This window comes from Rhodnius prolixus, unplaced genomic scaffold (genome assembly GCF_049639745.1).
Source record: "Rhodnius prolixus isolate KJV_2025 unplaced genomic scaffold, Rpr scaffold_14, whole genome shotgun sequence".
Classification (NCBI taxonomy): Eukaryota; Metazoa; Arthropoda; class Insecta; order Hemiptera; family Reduviidae; genus Rhodnius; species Rhodnius prolixus.
The window spans coordinates 9103886-9121512 of record NW_027411594.1 but is presented as its reverse complement, the minus strand read 5'-3'; the positions used below and the strand labels follow the sequence as shown (position 1 = coordinate 9121512).

General features: G+C 32.5%; 2 protein-coding genes across 22 annotated transcripts in view; one reads left to right on the top strand and one right to left on the bottom strand.

The window, feature by feature from the left end:
* Positions 1–422: 422 nt before the first annotated feature.
* Positions 423–14624, bottom strand: LOC141451829 (putative lipid scramblase CLPTM1). Of its 2 annotated transcripts, XM_074123518.1 has the most exons (11): positions 14379–14624; positions 13679–13876; positions 9997–10155; positions 7915–8163; positions 7500–7617; positions 6831–6933; positions 6514–6746; positions 6171–6346; positions 4771–5017; positions 3219–3386; positions 423–3124 (listed from the first exon to the last, which is right to left on the bottom strand). In XM_074123518.1, the coding sequence occupies exons 1-11, from the start codon at positions 14469–14471 to the stop codon at positions 2952–2954; spliced, it is 1917 nt and encodes a 638-aa protein (XP_073979619.1). In that variant the 5' UTR covers positions 14472–14624; the 3' UTR covers positions 423–2951. The 2 variants fall into 2 exon arrangements, with proteins under 2 accessions (XP_073979619.1, XP_073979621.1); XM_074123520.1 differs by lacking the exons at positions 13679–13876; positions 14379–14624 and adding an exon at positions 12769–12863.
* Positions 14625–14816: 192 nt separating this feature from the next.
* Mnn1 (menin 1) overlaps positions 14817–17627 on the top strand; it is a 14445-nt gene continuing 11634 nt past the window's right edge. For all 20 annotated transcript variants that reach the window (XM_074123542.1, XM_074123541.1, XM_074123540.1 and 17 more), the window contains exons 1-6: positions 14817–15492; positions 15611–15763; positions 15994–16236; positions 16327–16534; positions 17062–17211; positions 17296–17609. In XM_074123542.1, the coding sequence (XP_073979643.1) occupies positions 15081–15492; positions 15611–15763; positions 15994–16236; positions 16327–16534; positions 17062–17211; positions 17296–17609 (1480 nt within the window). In that variant the 5' untranslated portion in view covers positions 14817–15080. The remainder of the gene's footprint in view (positions 15493–15610; positions 15764–15993; positions 16237–16326; positions 16535–17061; positions 17212–17295; positions 17610–17627) is intronic.

Below are 17627 nucleotides of genomic sequence, written 5' to 3'. Positions count from 1 at the left end.
TCTCGTTACAGACAACACTGTCCACCATGCACTAATAAGTTTTTCTTTAAAACGCCAAAATTGACGGAACATTCTGGAACAAAATTTGGTAAAAAATAAAATTTGGAAAACTTAATTAAAAAAACTTAAAATTGTCTTCTTTTTTCTTTTTTTTACAATGCAACATTATATTATACAACAAAATATAATACTAATTGCATACTTTCAGATTTAAAAAATAAAAAACTTTTTGTTTTAACAAATTAAACAAAAAGTTTGATCACATTTCATCTTCTTTGTTAAAATTAAAAACAAAAACTAAGGAATGGTTTTTTGGTAATAAATTAATTGTCCCCAATAATATTTTATGAAAACAATGATAAAAAAAATAGTAATAAAACCTAAACAGTAAACAATAAATTAAAGCAATTTGAAATTTTCCCTTTTTTTTTTTTAATAAATTTAATTTAAACAATACTGTTTTTTTTAATTCAGTTTTAAGAGAAATAAAACAAAAACTTAATTGCCTATGTTTTTAAATTTGTTTATTCAGTTACAAGAAGCATCATTAACATATCGATTTCCTCAGCTAGAAATAACAATAAACAGAATTCCAAAAATGGTTCTAACTAAAATCTTCACAATTTACAGTAAAAAAAATAATAATGAACAAAAATTTTCATTTGAACCTGAAATATGCCTTCAGACAATTAAATAATAAATAAATTACTAGTTAACCGTGATAGGAAAAATAAAATACTTTGGTCCATCTAATGTCTTCTAAAATAATATTTAACAATAATTAAATAGACTTCCTATATAACTTAGAAAGCATTTTTTTTTTTTTTTTTTTTTTTTTTCCTCTCGAAAACTATTGATAATAACTTCGGCAACAAAAGGTTTGGATCGAAGATCACCTAGGTGAGAACGTTGCTTAAATAAATACAGAGCTTAAGATTGCCACCTCTATCAGGAAGTGGCGACAAAGCTAACCTGATAAAGAAGGCATTCATTTGCAGAGATAAAAACAAGAACTGCAGTCAGGAAGTGCGTAAAAGAAAGCGTTAGCAGTACTGTTACACTTCCGCAAAGTACTTAGAATATCCAAGTATTTATAAAAGACGTTATGGTCCTAAAAAAATTGGATGTATGGCGAACATAAGCGAGTGGCTGCGCTCACTTAATGAGAGCGATAAAGGGTATATCTAATTTTAATAAAATAGGCCAAACAAAGAGAGGTAGGTTTAAAAGCTTGCTATTAATCATATTCTTGAAGAGAGATTCAGTCCCAGTAAAATTCGAGTTCCAGTAAAAGCTACCGAGTTTAAAAAAACAACCGGAAGTGAGGGAAAATAAAAGAAGACTACGTGCGAGATGGCTGGGTGATAATGTAAAACAAGATTGAATTTAAAAAAAAAAAAAAATTGTAAAAGATAGTAAAGCGTTAATAGTTTCCGAGAAATACTGCTCACGCTAAAGAAAACTCAGGGTGGTCCAAACTTATAAATAGAGTAAGGGAAAAAAGATTTAATTTAACAGGGCATCACTATAAACAGGAATATAAGGAACTGGAATAAAGAGAACTGAAGACGACAAAGGACGGGAAATATGCTCGCTTACATGGTTTTTCTTCTTCTTCTGATTCTTCTTGTTCTTCTCTTTTTTGAAAAATTGTTAAGTAAATCTTTGTTTTAATTTAAGTAGCGTCAACACCTACGCGGTCATTGGCGCCCGGAGCTATTCTCAGTGAACTAGGACAATGTTTTCTCCTTGCAGACAATACTGACAGTGAGCTGTGTGTAGATCCTAGAGGAGAGAATACCTAAGGGACAGCAACTTGTTTCAAACCAGGGAACCATTTCCGCATGGAAATCCAAACGCTAACCACTCAGTTAATCCTTTTAAATATAATATTAATATCAAATATAAACAACACTGACTTTACAACAAAAATTTTGGTTTATGCACCCGTCAAAATGATTAATTACTTTACACGTTCTTATATAGGGATAGATCAAAAATATAAACAAGAATTTTGAAATGAAAATGGTGTGAATATGCGCATCAAATTTTTTTGTCAGAAGTTGAGTGCATCCCGTGTAAGTTGGGCAATTAATGGAATTCAATAAAGAGTTAAGTGCACAAATTGGGCGAATCCAACACACGTTTTGCAAATCCATGTGGCCAAAACTCGATTTGTGGTCTTAGACGCCACTTAATGAATCTCCTTGGTAGAATAAAAGTTTGAACTAAGAAAGTACTATGCCCTATACTAAGATATCGCCTTTTGAGGCAGATTATAAGTTTAGTTTCTTTCTTAGCTAACGAGTCCAAGATTCTTTTATTAGATTACCTAAGTTTTAAGAAAAAACTTTCTTTGTGAGAAGAGAGGAAGAAAGACGATAACGAAAACCACACCATAGTCTCGCCTCCAAAATCAACTTGGCGCAGGAGCAAGGTTAATAAGATTAAATTTTGTAATCAGTTACAAAACAGCGTCCTGGAAATCATCCAGATGCACTTGCACCTTCAAGTGTTCAGTTTGTTAGAACCATCAAACGGAGCATACACTAAGCGGAAGATTAACATTTTTTCGGAGAGGACCACGAGACTCTGGAAGGCATAAGTTTTTTTTTTTTTTTAAATACTTTTTGATAACTTATTTAGCGTAAAATAAACTTAAAAAAAGATTAAAATTCTTGTCTACATTCGATCTACCCTCCTAAATTACACATATCCTTACATTTAGAGCGCACAAATTATTGAAAAAGATCTTCATAATTTTCTTGTTTTTATGTGAGTTCTTGTTATGTCTGTCTTGTTTTTATTATTTACAATAACACAGACATCGTTTTTAAAATATTTATATATATATATATAATGTGGATCAATCGAGAGTCATCTTTAATTGACCTAATTATAATTATTTAATTTTTGTTTTTAAATTATTTATTTTTTTTTTGGAAAATAACCTATTCATTCTTTTTCTCTTCTATACTTTTCACTTCTGATTGTGGTTGATCTGATGGTTCTTGATTAGTTGTCCTTTGAGTTTCCATATCACCAGAGAAACCGAACTCATTCACTCTGGTCGGATCTGTCTTATAGATCCATCTTTGATATAGAAAGATAAAGAATACTATATCTGTGCGGATAAAAAAAAAACAAAAAAGACAAGAAGAAATATTAAGAATACTTTAATTAATTAAATATTTAAGAAAAAGAATCTTTTAATTTACCATCTCTGAAACATCCTAGCCTATACATTGTTGGCATTTTTATGACAAATGCAAATATATCATCAATAAAAGTGTTTAGGCACTTATAGGACATCATTCTCCATGGAAGATGTGCCACTGATTTCAATTTGTAGTTGATAAATAGTTGAGGTGTCATCATGATAAAACCTGTTGAAAAAAACAAATTCATAAATACGAAATTTGTATACAACTATCTCTTATTCAAGCTTTACATAATTGTATGATTTATATTTTTCATTTCTAAAAGAATATTGTTCAACCGAAAGTTAACACATTTACTTAAAAGAATTTTCTAGTTTTCTAAGATTTCCTAAAAAAATTACTTTCTATTTTCTGTTAACTTCAGATATGTATAAACACAAACTTTTTTCTTTTTGGTTTTCAATCTAATTAATCATTCTCCATCTTTATAGATCCATCCTTTCTACACCTCCTTCAACTTAATATTCATACGATTTTCTCTTATTTCCATCCTCAGCGTTCCAACTCATTGCCGAAACGCCGATTTTCATCAAATTTGGAAACTCAGTCTCACTTTTGATTCTAATTAATATTATACCCATCAATAAATATCTACATCTTGGCACTTTAGAGATAAAGCCTAACAAACCCTCTCTAGCAAAAGTGCCCTTAATCGAATATTCTTACAAAAATGTTCCAAGTAAAAGTTATACATCTACGTATGAGCAATCATCGTAGTAAATTTAAAGTACGAGGGTAAATCAAATCTAAACGGTAATTTTGCTATTCTTCTTAGAGTGCAGGTCCTACCTAGATAATGTGTGGAGTAGATGTTTGGTTTATGAGGAGTGGGGGAACCGGTCTGGTTAGCATTCAAGGTCGCCCTTAAATTCTCTCGCCCACGCAAACACACGATTCTGAGACAGTGTACTGTCCCCAAACTGTGCCCGCAAACGAGTTAAAATTTCCGACGGTTTAACGCCTTCATTGATTAAAACCTTAATGATAATCCCCTGCGCAACAGACGAAGGGATCTCTTGCTCGGTTATGGCTGTACTGACGGCAATGGCGATGTTGAACGCTAACCATACCGGTTCCCCCACTCCTCATAAACCAAACATCTACTCCACACAACATTATCTAGGTAGGACCTGCACTCTAAGAAGAATAGCAAAATTACCGTTTATATTTGATTTACCGTAGAAATAATGGGTAGGAGAAATAACGTTTCTGAGAAAATCCCAAATAGTATAAATTCAGTAAAGTGGAACTTCCATAGACCGATTTGGACCGTATCTGCAGCATTCTCTTCGCCTATCTAAGGGAAATACCAAATTTGAACTTTACGCGATTTCCGGTTTTTGAGTTACGGTGATCACACAAACACACCACTTGTAAAACACCTTTCTCATACTCCGGGGATTTCAAAACGAATATTTCTGGTTTTCACAAGTACACTAAATTCAATCTTCTTTTTTTTCGTAATAACACGCACTACTCGAGCTTGATAAAAGGACAAAAATCAGTAATGTTAACAATTTATTAATTATTTATCTGTAACAAAACTCACCAAAGGTTAATAGAAAACCGTAGACCATGTTCAAAGCCCACGAATACCATCCTTTATGTTGTAAGTACATCAGGGAATATATAGCATATCCAGCCAACAGCGGAAAAAGGACCCAGCTGAGATATTTGAACGCTAGTTCATCGTATTGTTTAGTTTCAGATTCAACGTATGATCCTTTGTCAGTGAAAATTAACTTTGGAAATATACCCAAAAATTTTTCTTCTCGATCTATCTTTATATCAACAACCTGCCAAAAAAGAAAAAAAAAAAAAAAAAAATCAAATACAAGAAGGTGCACAAAATAGAAACATTTTGTTTATTTAAGAAAATCTTTTTTTAAATTCATTGATTATTATTTTCGTGATATACTAACGTTAATTTCTGTTTTACGATGAGTAAAAGTAAAGTAATCGCCTATTTTTTCAGGCGGGGCTTAACGTCCAACTACTAATTAGGTGTCGTGGACGGAGGCGAATAGCAAATATACTTTACTGTAAATTTCTTTTATTAACCATTAAATAAAATCCAAGGCCTAAGACCGGGAATCGAACCCAGTACCACAATACATATTAGCGTCGCAGGTCTCGCCTCTAACCCGCTCGGCTACCGTGGCGCCTTACGATGAGTATTAATACAAGAAAGATGAAACAATAAATTTTTAAAAATAGTTGATGACATCTCACACAGAAAGAAATGTTGACATTAGACAAGCAAAATAAGTTTTGATGTTTATCTCTGTGTTTATTGTAATCTTTGTGTCAATATTAATAATGTCCGTGACGTGTCCTAAATGTTTTCTTTAGTTTTAAACACGAAGAGTTTGGCTAAGAGGAGAGGGTGTTCTTGGAAGAAGACAGAAGTTTCAGAAGAAAGGGTAGAATCCAACGGTGAAATCTTCCTTATCGGGTCTTAAACATTAGCACGACTCCATTATTTGGCATACGTGCTCAGCAGGCGAAATGCTGTCGAAATTTTTCCGCTTCCACAAATATTTATGGCAGTGCAATGACGACAAACTGAATATGGATTTGATGGATATCATCAACATTATTTATTCATTTTTTTTTTTTTTTTTTTTTAAACCTACCTACCTACAAGATCTTTTTAGATTTTGAAGCAAATTTCTTTTCTAAAATATTGGACTTCGCTCAATATTAAGTTTCGAATCCTGTATAACAGCAAATGAATGCTATACGAATTCTGCTTCACAGATTCTTGCGGTGATTCATCATTACAGACAACCGAACGTCAACCTGATCTGGGTTAATTTTGAAGGCTGGTCACTCCACTTTTGTAACAATGCGGCACAAGTTCTTGGGCTTTGTTTTAGAACTTTTACGGAAATATAACTAATTACATAAATTACATTGTGAGTGTTAGGTATTATTATTTACAAATACCTTGTTTATCTTCCATACTTCAATACCTAATCCAATAAAGCAGGATATTTTAATAAGGGTGTTTGTATCATTGTCCAACACGTACAGCAACACAATCAATGATTGGAATACGTTGAAGAATACTGATCTCACAGACAGACCTTCCAGTGATTTACGATTATTCCAGAACTGAATATCTGTAATTAATCAAAAAGTTATAAATGTTGACAAAAAAAAAGTTTGTAAAACTTTACAGAAATGACATTTTAGGGTAAAACTAATCCCAAGCCTTCTTGACTGGAATATCTCTAGAACGAACCACCACTTAAGGCAAAATCTTTTTAAGAAAAATTTATTTACCTACCATTTTTGAAAGCCAACAGTTCGAAAACACTGTGCAGTATAGAAACTACAACAGTGGCTGCCAACAAATATGGTGAAGTTTCCAGTAGTGTCTCTTTTAATGAATCATGATGTTCATCGCCAGCATCATCTTGAAATATGTTCGCCGAAAATTTGGTCTTCACCGTGTGCGCACAATAGAGTTGCCACTTGAATAAAGATAATGGTTGGAATGTCATTCGAAGATCTAATTGCCTGTGTTTTAGGAAAAAGATTTATATATTTATGTTTATGCTATTGCAATTCAAATATTTTTAAAAATAAGAATGTTTTGCTCACTCTGTAGTTTCATTGATTGGTTGATAGTCTCTCAAAAGGTTCCAAAATTCATTATAAAATATTACAGGCTTGTAATAGTCACCAGTGAGGGAAAATTCTAAAACTACGTAAACAAAAATACAATTAACAAGAATAATGCAATATATTGCAGTGAATCTTTTCAGGAGGTTATGGCGCAGTCGACTCCTACTTCAGATGGTTCCAGACATTATCAAACTATCTTAAGGGGAGCTCGGTCACAGTTTTTGAAGCTGGATAGTTCTGGGACTCTTGGCGGCATCCAGACTGAGCCTATTTCCACATACTCGTATATGGCTGCTGCTTGTTTAAGGACTATAATAAGGAGCTTACAGCGAGATGAGAATTTTTTCGGAATAGGCAGACCGTACTCAAAGGCTTTGGGTTCACAGTGTGTAGTTCTTCTGGACAGAAAGCAATGAGAAACTAAAATCTGGCTAGAGTAGGATCATCAAATCTCTGACCGTTCTGTGGTCCCGGACGTTGACAATAAATAATTTTGAGATCAAGAAGTGGAGCTGTGGGTTAGGGCTACACAAATGAGAGCCTCCATGTCCTGGAGTCATCTCAAGCAAAGAAAGATGTTGAAAATAATATCAGTAAAACATCTCATCTCTATTTCATTTTTTTAAAAAAAAATCTTTAACTTACATTCATTCAACGGGAAAGGAACGGTTCCTTCGACCCAATTTGTAAAGTCTGTCACAAGATTGATAGTAATATTAGGGTGCCACATTGATATTATAGCCTCATTATTCTTTTCTGCTTCCTGCAATAGAAAAGAGATATTCATTTAAAGGGTCCCAATTAGGAACTTATTAAAGTACAAGAAGTAGGCTATGGGAGGTAAAGTCCAGTTTTTTTCTCGAAGTACACATCAGCATTTTCAGTCACTCGAACACATCTGCGAGTTAATAAAGCTTCGTACTATTACCTTTTTGAAATAACAATAGAATATCAAGCGTCAAGCAATAGAGAGTGATCGATGGATCGGAGAAACTCCATTACAACAATTTGACACCACAATTTCTAAAAACAAAGAATAAAATAAAAAATAATAAATTACCTCTATTTCCTTTTCAGTTAATACAGTCTCGCCAGTTAATAAATTCTGTGTCCTAGTGAATCGAGACTTCCTGTACTTATTCAACTGTTTATTTGCGTAAGCTACATTCAAACCAGAAAATTTTTCTTTTGACATCTCTCTAGGAGTAATTTCACTGTTAAACTTCTTATTATTGTTGTTTGTACTTCTGGTTGGTTCTCTTTTTATCATGTATGTGTGTAAATATATTGAACCATTATTGCGTAAGTTCTAAAATAAAAAATAATTTGAGAACTAAGTAAAAAATAACATTAATAAGAGTCCATTTTGATGGCGGAATCGTTAACAACCTCCATGAAGTGCTAGGAGAAAGAAAACTAAAAAATGAGGGATGAAGATTGTTCAGTCCAGGAACTGCTTTTAATTCTTTCAGCAACTAGCATAGTTCTTTGAACTGCACGCCAGTGTAACAGCCATGGGATTAGACCGTAATATTTTCATTCAACTGGCTTGTAATCCGCCATTATTATTAGAAACCAGGAGAAATCGTAAAAATTATTTATATTAGTTAAATCCTTGCGCTACAAATAACAAGGATAATCTAGAATGTTCACAATATACACAAAGTGAATGACTTTCATCGTCATTAGAAAAGATAAAGCAAGGCCGTTGTAATTTAAAGATGTCTGGAGTGATATCTGGAAATATCTTGGTAGAAACTAGCCGGAAATATGAGATTGTCAGTTATGGTGAAATTTTACTTTATGTAACGGGTTTTAGCTAATTATTTATCGAAAGGAAAGTCTAATTTCTTTCGTTGATTGGAGACGTAAAGCCGAGCGTTAACTATGGAGCGAAGAATAACCAGGCTATTTGAGGTAAAGAAAAGGAAGTACAATATTATGATTGAGTTGCACGAAATGGGGACTTAAGAGCGATCTAGGTGAAAACGTCGCTTTCGCGGAGAGGTCACAAATAAGGCATATTCTTAAAATGTAGAAAGTAAAGCTGTTTAGCTACAGCACGAATAAGGTTCCTTGGAATATGAGGTTATCAGGTTATATGTAAATAATTTTGAATCTAACTGAAACCTGCTGCAATTAAATTAGAGTGAACTAAAATTTGAGAAAATTACATTATAAACTAGACTCGTAAGGGAAAGACATCAGAGCATGTTGCAAAAAGCTTTTTATCTAGTTCAGGAAGCGCGTAAATCGCATTCCTTGGGAAACTCAAAGCAAAACATCTCCACGATTACAGTACTTCTCCCCCATCGTAGATGTGTAATACGTTGTAACACACATTTTATTAATGTACCTGACTCATTCGAATAGTGATGATGAATGAAAATCAAAACCGGTCTCGAAACCTCAGTAACATGCGTATAACGTTAAGTAAAATCAACGATTCGTAATTTTTGTACCACAGCCAAGCAAAAGCATAGCACTGCTCAATAATTTTAGACCTGAGGGTTTAGAAAGCGAGTTAAACTTTCTTTGGTTGGAAATCACGGAGCGGAAATAAAAAAAAACAACTTATTGAAGAATAAATACGCGTCCAGCCAGCCGCATAAAGTTACCAGCTGATCATTAATCAGTTAAGCAATGGCTTCAATTTAACAGAACGAATTGATTTTGTTACCAGAAGTTTCTGTTCTGTTTTTATTTTTGTGATTTGCTTTGTTTTGTTTTCTTAAACTTATAGATTTGTTAGAAGGATTAAATGGATTAATAAAAAATAACTCATGTAATAAGTAGCTATTATTTATTCTTTAATTTTAAGGCGTTAACATTTAGGTCACTGGCTCCAAGAGCTTTTCCAGTGAACTGCTGCTCTAACGATAGTGTTCTCTCGTTGCTAACAATATTGTACATCGCCGAAGTGTTAGCAGTAAAAAGCTCTAAGGAAAGTCTTTACCTAGGTAGGTAAGAAAATCTAAGGGCCAGCGACTGAATTCGAACCCGGTATCTCCACATGGGAATCCAGTAAGCTGAACACTGGGATAATACCTTCACTTTTTTTTTTGTTCTTAAGGATCTTTTAAAAATGGACGAATGTTAATTACTACTTCATACAAACACAAAAACTAGATTAGAAACCTACCTGGGAAGGTATGAAAGAAGTTTCAATCGTATAAGATCCATCACCATCAGGACCGCTGTACCAGTCGCCATACACAAGACCAGTCTTATGCCAAATTAGGAACTTTGGATTGTCAAACTCTGTGAACACTTCCTTTTCCGACAGGAACACGTACATATCCTATAAAAGAAAATAATAAATAAAAATAAAAACAGGAATTTTTTAAAATAATGAATTTAGAATAGAAAAGAAAATGGATATTCTCTAGGAATTTACTTGACTCCCAGAGAGCAGAAAGATCAGGAAGATAACCTAGACTCCAGGACGAGAACTTGGAAGTAAATTAAAAAATTATTACTGGAATTGGCAATAATATTTCTTCCTTTTGGATCAATAAATGAGTACCCAAAAAGGATGCGTATGTATGAAAGTTACAGAAAAGCCTAGGGGCTAGTTTGGTGACAGTAAACCACCTAATGAGTGAAGAGGCACTTCCGGTTGAGGAATTCCCCCTCCACCACTTCGGTATTAGCAACGAACCCTCCCTTATCAGTATTTAAGAAAAAGAACCACACATTACAGGAAAATGATACTTGGAGAAGGAGTCTACCAACCTCTTTACCCAGTAGTAGTACCCTCAATCGAATTTTCCAGGACATACACCTTCATTGATACAATTAGGAACACCAAGGTGAAAGAAAATCGTTTAAACCGTATTTGAGAAAACCTTTGAGAAAACGACTCAGTAAAGTTGTACTTTCATTGGTTGATATTGACCATGATTTGATTGTGGTGGTGTTCTTCTCTATGGGCACCTAATATCAAATTTCTACTTTCTATGATTTTGGTTTAGAGTCACACCCTGACCAATTCGTAAAATCACGATTCATCAATTCTAGCACTCAGAGGACTCCAAACAAACTCAAAAAACCTGCACAATCACACGATTTTCTTGCTAGTAAAGCAGGTGAAAGGAGGTTAAATAATTACGAGTTGAAATAGCAAATTGCATAATTTAAACAATAAGAGGTGCAACTGAAAAGCTATTACACAAATCCACTTTTTAGGAATTATTATAGCAGCGGTGGACACTTTATCTCAACATTCATATACCTAAATTTCCTTAGATATGGTAATTACCATCGTGTACCTGATAATGAGTGTTATCTTCTAAAAAAAATCGTCATAATTATTTATTATTTTTGCCTGAGTATTTAGAGAAAAAAAACAAAACATTTTTGACATTTTCTTACGTTTTCTCTTAACTAACATTTTATACATTTCATTTCAGAATTTGGTAAAAAAAAAAAAAAAAAATACGAAAATTGGAGGACTTAAGTCTCAAAACTGGGCTAACACCAATTTTCCAAGAAAAAATGATTCAAAGTTTAGAATTTACTGTTTTTTGTTTGTTTTACGAAAATCGTAAATCTGAAATTTGTGAAAACTCAGTTGATCAAAGAACTAAGCCGAACATTTCCATTGAAACGGTACTTCAGAAGTTCAGCCAACACACCCCTCCACCAAAAGAGAAGAGTTGACAATACAATTTTTTCTGATCTGTTGAAGATAGATTATGTAATCCTTAGATCTGTAGATCAATTCTTTACAATGTTTTTTTTTAGGACATTGGAGGCCTTTTTTTCCTTAAAATGTCTTAGACTGCAATTTAAAGTTTACAACTGTAGGAAGTGAGTAAGGGGTAAATACATTTAAAAATCCAGTGCTTATGAAAATGCGTGAGTTAGAAATATGAGAATGTTTTTTAACTTCCTTTTCTTAATACCACGTAATACAGTGAAGAATTCGGAGAAAAATCTATTACCAACTTATCTTAAAGAAAATGGAGCTCTAAATTTTGAACTAAATAAATCTAATATCAACAAATATTACAAAATGTATCTACCAAGGCCATTTTAATTACATCATTGCATTGTTAACAATTATCGATAAAGAAGTTGTCTATTTTAAAATACATTAATGTTTAATTAAACGGAAAACCATTTATTTAAATTTAAAATGTCATAAAGGCTGACCCAAAGAACAATTTTACAATAATCTATATAATTTTGTAAAATAAAAATATCGTTAAGAAAAATTTTAAGAATGTTCCACTATTACTTAGTTTTCAAGGTTTGCTTCAACGACAGCATTCCAGATAATTGATATTATTGAAAAAAATATGTTTATGTTTGTTTTCTTTTGAAAGAATTTTCCACAACGGAAAAAAGGTACATACATTAATGAAATATTTTAAACTTACCTGTATTTTAACTTAACAAAAAATACAAGTTATTTGAGTAAGAAAAATTGTCTGTACCTTCGAACATGGAACTGTAGCAAATACATACATAAATCCATATATCAATCTATAGCAATTCCAGACCCTTCCCTAAAAGTGGTTTTAATAGAATATTCCTGGAAAGGGAAACTCTCCAATAAACGATTTTCATCGCTAGCTTAATGTTAGCTCCTGTGGAGCTCGCAAACTAATAATGAAGTTGGAAGCTTCCTGAGGCGATGTAAAATAATATAGGTGAGATTCGCTAAAGTGATTAACACAAATTTTGGTTTATCTTCTGGTTATCTGCACACTATTTTATTGCTAAAATTATTAACATAATAAATTTGAATGAGTGCAAAAAAATATATATTTAGCATTAAGTTGGGAAACTTTTTGTATTATAAAAACACAGAATCTTAAACTTCACTCAAAATGCAAAACAAACCGTTCATAGTCACATAAGCAAAACAAAAGGATCAGAAAAAAAAAAAATTAGATTGATTACAAACCTTAGTTATTTTTCATTAAAATAAACCAATTAATTATATTAATAATAATAATGAAAAGGAAACTGCAAACAACAAAAAGTATTATTAAGACATACCGTTTGGATGCCTTCTTGATCAATTATATTACCTACTATATTTACTGAATTAATTTTTAACCTAAAGGGTGGGTGGTATACGAAAAATTAACTGCACACTTCATTTAAATCAAATTCTTAGATTTTTCTTTTTAATTTTATTTGACCAGACAAAGCGGTGTTTTTTAAAAGTGAAGTTTTTTAAATAATAATTGATATTGAATATAATACAAAGGAAATTATGTAATGGAATATTAAATATTTTAATCGCGATATTTTCAAGAATTTTTGAACATTAGTATGAATTTATTACAAATATTTTTCAATTTTATTTTTGTGATTAGATTTTTAAAAAAATTCTATTCTCTCCATCGGACTTCAATCGCTGGGCCACTGAAATAAACGGTTATACATTTTTGTAAACGTGATAACCAAATCGTCATTTAATCGTACATATTTTAAAATGCTATTTTAAGTACAAATTTTGGTTAGCCACATAGTTTTTGCGGATTTTTTTTTTCGAATTGTAAAATTTGTGTATTTGTTTTTATTAGAAGTGTAATTTAGCCTATAAAAAAGCGCTTATTGGTAGTAATGTTAGTGAAAAAAAAACATTGCAAAGGTTAACCCCGGGGGATATAATATCAAGTTTGAACTTTCTCAGATTGTTATTTTTTAATTTAGACACCTCAAAACATGAAAAATATTTCGTGGAAACTCAAAGAAAAAAAAAAAAACCTGCACGATTGTAGTAAGTCCTATTCTAAAATACACGGTCTCAAAATCGCAATAACTTTGTGGGCAACCTAAATAAAATTTTAACTATTATTGCTAACCATTAATGTGTAATTTTCAAAATAGTTCGAAGCCGGTGGTTTAGTTGGCGTTCCTGTGCTTCCAGTATCAGTTTGTGGCCTTCGAAACAATGAAGCAATAAAATACATAAACATCGCTCTCATGATGAAACTTTTCGTAATATCAAGAAATGATCTGCGAGGAGCTTCCGGTTGTTCTGGAGCCAGTTCCTGTTGATTCTGATTTCCATGAAAGAAATAACATAGAAAAATGTTATAATAGGAAAAGAATATAATCAATGGACAAAAGGGTGTGTCATTAAAGCGTAAAGTCCTTAATAAAATTTTTAATGAAAGAACTGAAATTTAAATCTAAATACTTATAATTGGAAACAATGAGGGCATAAAACGGTAGGCCTGATTCTAATAATAGGTACTAAAAAAAATTATGCAGTTTTATTTAAAAAGATTTATCGATTTATTGTTTTTTTTAGGGCATCGAAAGATAATGAAAACCCTTCTTTTAAGGCAAAGGACCCCTTTCATAATTATCAAGCTTAATTTTTGTTTTTTAACATAATTTTCACAGTACACGTGAATTTCATCCTCCTTAATGTTCAAATTAAAGTAATTTTTAAGTAATTAATAAGTTCTATACTCCAAAAAAATTCAAGTTTGATACGTGGAAGTAAAACCAAATCTATAAAAAAAGCATTACATCAAAAATAAAATGTATATTTACTTCTCCATTCTGTTGAACACTAACTTCTCCATTTTCTAAACATCTCCGTTCATTGTCCACATTCTGTTTATTTTCCGTAGATGTTTCTGCCATATTTGGGTACAGAAGCTTTCAAATTAACCGAATTATACCGATCTGTATTAGTAAATTTCCTTACATTAAAGTTTTTTTTTACTAAACCAGAACTACCTTACCTATCACTTGGTTTACTACTGAATAAAGGAACATAAAACATATGACTAAGATTGACGAAGCAAACTCAGAGCAACAGTGTTACTGCTTTAAAAGAAGTTCTTGCCTTTTTATTTTTTTTATTTTTAATAAAATTGATTCTGTAAAATACCTAATTATTTGAATAAATTTTTTTACATAAACTTTGTAATTAATGCCGAAAAATATATTGAGTATATCTTGTAGTTTGAACACATGACTACATTTTGATGGCAACACTGTGAAAGTTGAAAAGCAATTTCAACAAGATACTACATTGTTTGGGTTAAATGGAATATTTTGAAGTTTAAAGTTGTTTATCGTTCTTTTTTTTCATGGTGGTAATTGTTAATAATATATTCACGGAAGTTATTCAGTTGTTAGTATGGTTATTTAAGTTTTAAATATGGAAGTGTTAATAGTAATAAAAAGCCGGTACAGTATGATTCCAGATTGTTGAATGCGTTGTTAAAAAGGGGCTGATAAAACGAGATGGCGGGCAATCAACATCTCGATTCCTCGTTATTTCCGTTAGAAGATATTACTTCTGTAGTGAAATTATTTAAAAAAGAACTAGAAAAAGAGGATCCTGATCTGGTATTATTATCAATAATAGCGGGAGCTATTGAAAATTCCATGACATGTGGTAAAAACATAACAATACCAAATGAAAATGAATTATTTGAAGAACCCAAGTTGCCAAAATTACAGTTTCATATAGTAAATGCATTGTATACAAAATTTCACAGTATTATTAAAGGCTCTATTGATTTGACCCAGTATGAAACCAAATACGCAACAAGAGAACTTATCAAGAAAATTTCCGATGTTATTTGGAATTCATTGACCAGAGGTTATTATAAAGACAGAGCTCATCTACAGAGTCTGTATAGTTTTATGACAGGTAATGGCATACATCTTTAAAGTAAATAAATCTTTATAAAGTAGGAAAAAGTTAGTTGTATACAATTTACACAATATGATGCAATGAACTGTTTTTGACTTAATAATTGTTTGGTTAGGTAATAAACTGGACTGTTTTGGAGTAGCATTCGCTGTCATTGCAGCATGTCAAGTTTTGGGCTTCAATGATGTTCATCTTGCCCTCTCAGAAGACCATGCTTGGGTGGTGTTCGGGGAGAAAGCACAGTTTACTGCAGAAGTAACATGGCACGGTAAGTATTTTAATTATTTCTTTGGTTCTAAGCTATTATTCTATACTTTCTAACAAATTACACATGAATTGCTCAGTTAACTTTGGAGCAGAACGTTAACTTATACTTTTATCAGATCAAGAGTTTCTAATATTTATTTGTTTACAAATGACAATCATGTTTACCTCCATTTTTAGGATACGTATTTGTCAAAGATCCACTTCACTGCTAACGCCTCTTATCTGTTTCAGGGAAAGGAAGTGAAGATAAACGAGGGCAGCCAATAGATGCTGGTTTGTCCTCACGTTCTTGGTTGTACGTTAAGGGAAGACCAGTATTATGCAATAGACACATGGAGGTAGCAGCTTTAGTTTCGGCCATAAACCCTAGTCTTACTGTAACAACTGACAGTGTTGGTGTTGCTACATTTCAGCAAGAGCTGTTGTGGCTTTTATATGATCTAAAGTACCTGGACAAATATCCCATGGCTTTGGGTAAATTAAGGAAAATTATTGTCATATACGTTCTGATTACTATTGAGCTTATGTGATTAACATAGGATCTGATATTTTATCTGTTTATAGGAAACCTAGCAGAGCTGGAAGAGTTCAAACCAACAGTTGGAAGAGTTCCTTGTTTCACGTTGCTGCAACAGGCTATTCTTTCTGCCCGGCGTTATTACGACAATTGTCATGTATATCCTTATACTTACCAAGCGGGATACTTTTATAGGCATGCTCTATATAAACAAGCATTCCATTCTTGGGCAAACGCTTCTGATGTTATTAAACAGTATGTAAAACTTAGTTTGAGTATGATTCTTACTATCTAGTTCTGTTTGTAAAGGTGTAGCAATATTATTTCTACTGTTTTGAGTTTTTTTTTTATCGTTTTTTCAGTTTTTCGTACTTTTTACGCCAGTTTGCTGGCTATTCTATTTTGTGCATTTTAGAGAAACCATTCTAAGGTTAAAAAGCTTTGAAAAGATCCTGTTCACTGAACAGCCCAAAAAAGAGGCTTACTTCATATCTCATGGTGAAATCGCGAGAGGGGATATGAATCACCCTCAGAAAATCCGGAACCTATCAGAAATCGAGAAAACAAGCATGCTATGAAGGATAAAATTCACGTTATTGTCCATCATTGTGGACCAAATTACATTTTATGCAATCCTGCTTTAGTTTATGGAAATTTCGATTTCCAAGTAGAAAATTATTAGATTTTTTAAAAATAATGATTATGCTGAAAGAGAGTCGTGTCATAATTTCAACATTTGTTTTAACAATAAATTTTCACACTGTACAAATTTATTTTCTAAGGTACAATTATTCAAGAGACGATGAAGAAATTTATAAAGAATTAATGGAAATCGCTAATGAACTAATTCCACACATTATGAAAGTTGTCAGCTCTGGTCATTCAGCCCATTCTATACTCAAGGATCCGGAATGTTTTGCTGATTTGCTGAGGTAAAAGCAGACAGTGGGTCGTTGTGAAACAGATTTACTGCCCTTTCAGTAAAGTAGCTGAAAGATTCTTCTTCTTTTTTAAAGGTTCTACGATGGTATCTGTCAGTGGGAAGAAGGAAGTCAAACTCCTGTGCTGCATATTGGATGGGCTAAACCTCTCGTAAATACGATTAGTAAATTCGATTCAGAGGTGCGAGGTCGTATTGAAATGTTGGACGTTGGTAGTTCAGAGAGTGCTGCCGCTGCGGAAGAACATTCAACATCCTTGAACAATAATGATGAAGAACTAGTCCTAACAACAACAGGCCTCAGTTTGGCCGATACTCTGGATCCCAAGATACGCGCTTTGACAGCCGCTTGTGGAGAACGAATACTCAACAGGCAGTTTCTCTTGCAAGGTATTTATTGCGTTATCT